The 3,164-nt window shown below is 27.3% G+C and overlaps 1 protein-coding gene across 1 annotated transcript in view; it reads left to right on the plus strand.

Moving 5' to 3' along the window:
* The window catches only part of LOC107644520 (cinnamoyl-CoA reductase-like SNL6), a 6,426-nt gene continuing 3,426 nt past the window's right edge, over nucleotides 165–3,164 (plus strand). The window contains exons 1-2 of the mRNA XM_021103031.1: nucleotides 165–601; nucleotides 2,858–3,030. Of these exons, the coding sequence (XP_020958690.1) occupies nucleotides 340–601; nucleotides 2,858–3,030 (435 nt within the window). The 5' untranslated portion in view covers nucleotides 165–339. The remainder of the gene's footprint in view (nucleotides 602–2,857; nucleotides 3,031–3,164) is intronic.

Genomic DNA, 3,164 nt, shown 5'->3' on the forward strand with positions numbered 1-3,164 from the left:
GACTTTTGATTTTTGACTGTGAAAACATAAATAAATATATTTTTAATTTATGAATTATTGTGAAATAAATAATGGATCTTTTACTACTCGAACACATGACATAAGACATACTTGACTAGTTAGCCTCCACACTTTGACTCTTTCTTTCTTCTCTTATATATATTCTCATCTCTCATTACAACCATTTTGCCTTCTCACAAACACATACCTAATAACCCTACTCTCTCTTCAAGTCTCTCTATATTTGGTTAAGAGTTCATAATTTAGGTTTTATTTCCATCATCATATAATCTCCCTAGCCATATTTATTTATTATTATTTTATTCAAATTTTATTATAATGGGTGTGGTGCGGTCGTGGGAGAGTAGGCAGGCGGAGCTAGAGTCCTTCTGTCGAAGACTGGTGGCCGATACGACCACCATTCATCGGCGAAAGGACCTAGAGCCGCAGCCGAAAAACAACCTCTTTGGAGATTATGATGAAGAAGAAGAGAGGAATACCCTAGTTTGTGTGACAAGTGGTGTTTCTTATTTGGGACTTGCTTTGGTCAACAAGCTTTTGCAAAAAGGTTACTCAGTGAGAATCACTATTGAAAATCCAGGTATTTTTTCTTTCTTTCTTCTTTAATTTCTCTTACCTACTATTGTTTTCTTCTCTTTGGGTTAGTTGGTTCAAATAATCCTGGTTTTAATGAGTGTTTGTTGTTAGCTTTGTCATTTATATAAAAAAAAAATTTCACTCTTAAGTTGTTTAATTAATCTATGCCTTAATTAATATTATTTTGAAAAAATTATATGAACAACTCAACGTGTATAATATATAAATATTTTTTATCTGTGTATTATTGTTATTGGTCGTCATGTGGTTGGTTGACTATGTTATTGTAAGATATAATTTTTTATTTCTAAAAAAAGGTGTATACTTTTTAGAAACTTGTTTTTGCTTCTGTTTTCAGTTTGAATAATTATTATGTCTCTTTTCTTCGGTGAATTATCGGGAAAAAATGTATGTAATGCTTTTTTTTTCAAATAATAATTTATGCAAAATTAAATATATAACGTAATATTTGTTACCTCAAAGTAGTTAAAATTTTTATATGTATAATATTAGGATACTAATAATAATATTGTAGTAGGTACCAACTATATATGAGTATTTGAGACCTTGAATATTCATAAAGTTGTTGAACATTATAATTAGCTGGGTAGGTAGGAGAGAAACGTGGAACTTATTCAGCTATACAACGATTTCAAGGAACTAAGAATTTAGTTGAATCATAAGATATAATTTAAGAAAGAGAATGATGATTAAATTAAATTTATAATAGAAACAATGAAATAAAAACTTTAGCTTATTAAAGGAAAAAAAAAAAAGGAGAATATTTTGAGTGTACGGCAAAACATGTGAGCTTTTAGAGCCGTCCATGTGAGCTTTTATTTAAGTTTGTTTGTTTTCATGATTGAAGCCAACTTGATGGCCATGCTTATTTTATGATCAATTTATTTATAATATTATATNTGTATATTAAATTTATCAAATTTTATCTGCTAGAATAATACAATTACCTGGAAAGTGCCATATATATCATTCATATTATTGATGATATAAAACTATTTTAATTGTACTATGAAAATTGTCTAGTGTACAATTTTGAATGTGGACTCCGTCTCCTCCACGGCATATATTTTATTTATTGATTGATGCAAGGAAACTTTATTAGAATTTTATTTTGCTTGTATTATGTTTGGTTTATTTGAAACATATAATATAATAATATATATTTATGCTATTAGTTTTTTATCACCGGCTTAATTAAGTATTCTTCTTTTTTGTTTCATTTAATTAAAGGGGGATTAATTTAATTAATTTAGGTATTTTATGACCATCTCTCTAATCTATATGCTCATCAATTATTGCTCACTAGAACCAAAGGCTCACATCTGGCCACAAGCCCACCGCTACTCTTTAATTTCTTTCTTTTGAATTAGAGTAAAGTATCGATTTTGTCCTTAACGTTTAGGGTAAATTTTATTTGTGTTCCTAACATTTAAATCGTCTTAGTTGTATTTTTAATGTTTGTAAAAGTAATTTAATATTATTCTGCCGTCAGTTACACATCATGAACGCTTTAGTTTGAGTTTTAAAAATCTCTTCTTGAAGTTAGAATACAAATATCTGGGATAGAATTGATGGTCCACTCCAAAAAATAGCTCATCAAAAGTTGAAACTAATTCCTACAATATTTACATAATTCACTTTTCTAGGGACATAATTGAATCTAAACACAAATAGTGGGTATAATATTAAAATCGAACACATCAAAGTGAGACCTAATTGAGAATGAATACATTCAAGTGAGAATAATTGAAAAATATAATCTGATTTGTTAGTATAATTGATAGTAGAATAACATTGAATCACTTTTATAAACGTCAGGAACACAAATAGAACTTACCACAAACGTTGAGAACAAAAATGATACTTTACTCTTTAAAATTATTCAATATAGTTAAGGTTAAAGTTATTTTTTATTATTTGACAATATACAAAAAATAAAAAATGTGATAAAATTGAAAAAGTATTATTAAATAATAAAAAATATAACATTAACTTTAACTCTATTTTTTAAATATTGCAATTTTATTTAATATTTATTAATTATTATTATAATTAATAAATACCAAATAAAATAAGTTTAGATTTTTTTTATCACCCTGATATTACCGAATTCAAAAATCACACGATCATATAATTCACCATTTCATATTTTGGGCCCTCATATTTTTCAAATATTATCATTATCATATTTTTTGAATAATAATCTGAAGGGAAGATTTGATTGAATTGTGGGATGCAGAGGACATAGAAAAAGTGAGGGAAATGAAGGAAAGTAGAGAAGGAAATGGAAAATTGGAAGTAGTAATGGGAAAGTTAAGTGATGTTGATAGCTTATTAAATGCATTTGAAGGTTGCCATGGCGTTTTTCACACCTCTGCTTTTACCGATCCTGCTGGTCTCTCTGGCTACACTGTCAGTCTTCTACTCTTCTCTCTTTTCTTTTCTATGATAATTTACCATTTTTATTGTATAATGTTTATACTTTCATAATTCTAACTTTAAAAAATAGAAATTAATTTAATAGTCATTAAAGATAAACTTAATTT

Source organism: Arachis ipaensis, chromosome B05, assembly GCF_000816755.2.
Source record: "Arachis ipaensis cultivar K30076 chromosome B05, Araip1.1, whole genome shotgun sequence".
Lineage (NCBI taxonomy): Eukaryota > Viridiplantae > Streptophyta > Magnoliopsida > Fabales > Fabaceae > Arachis > Arachis ipaensis.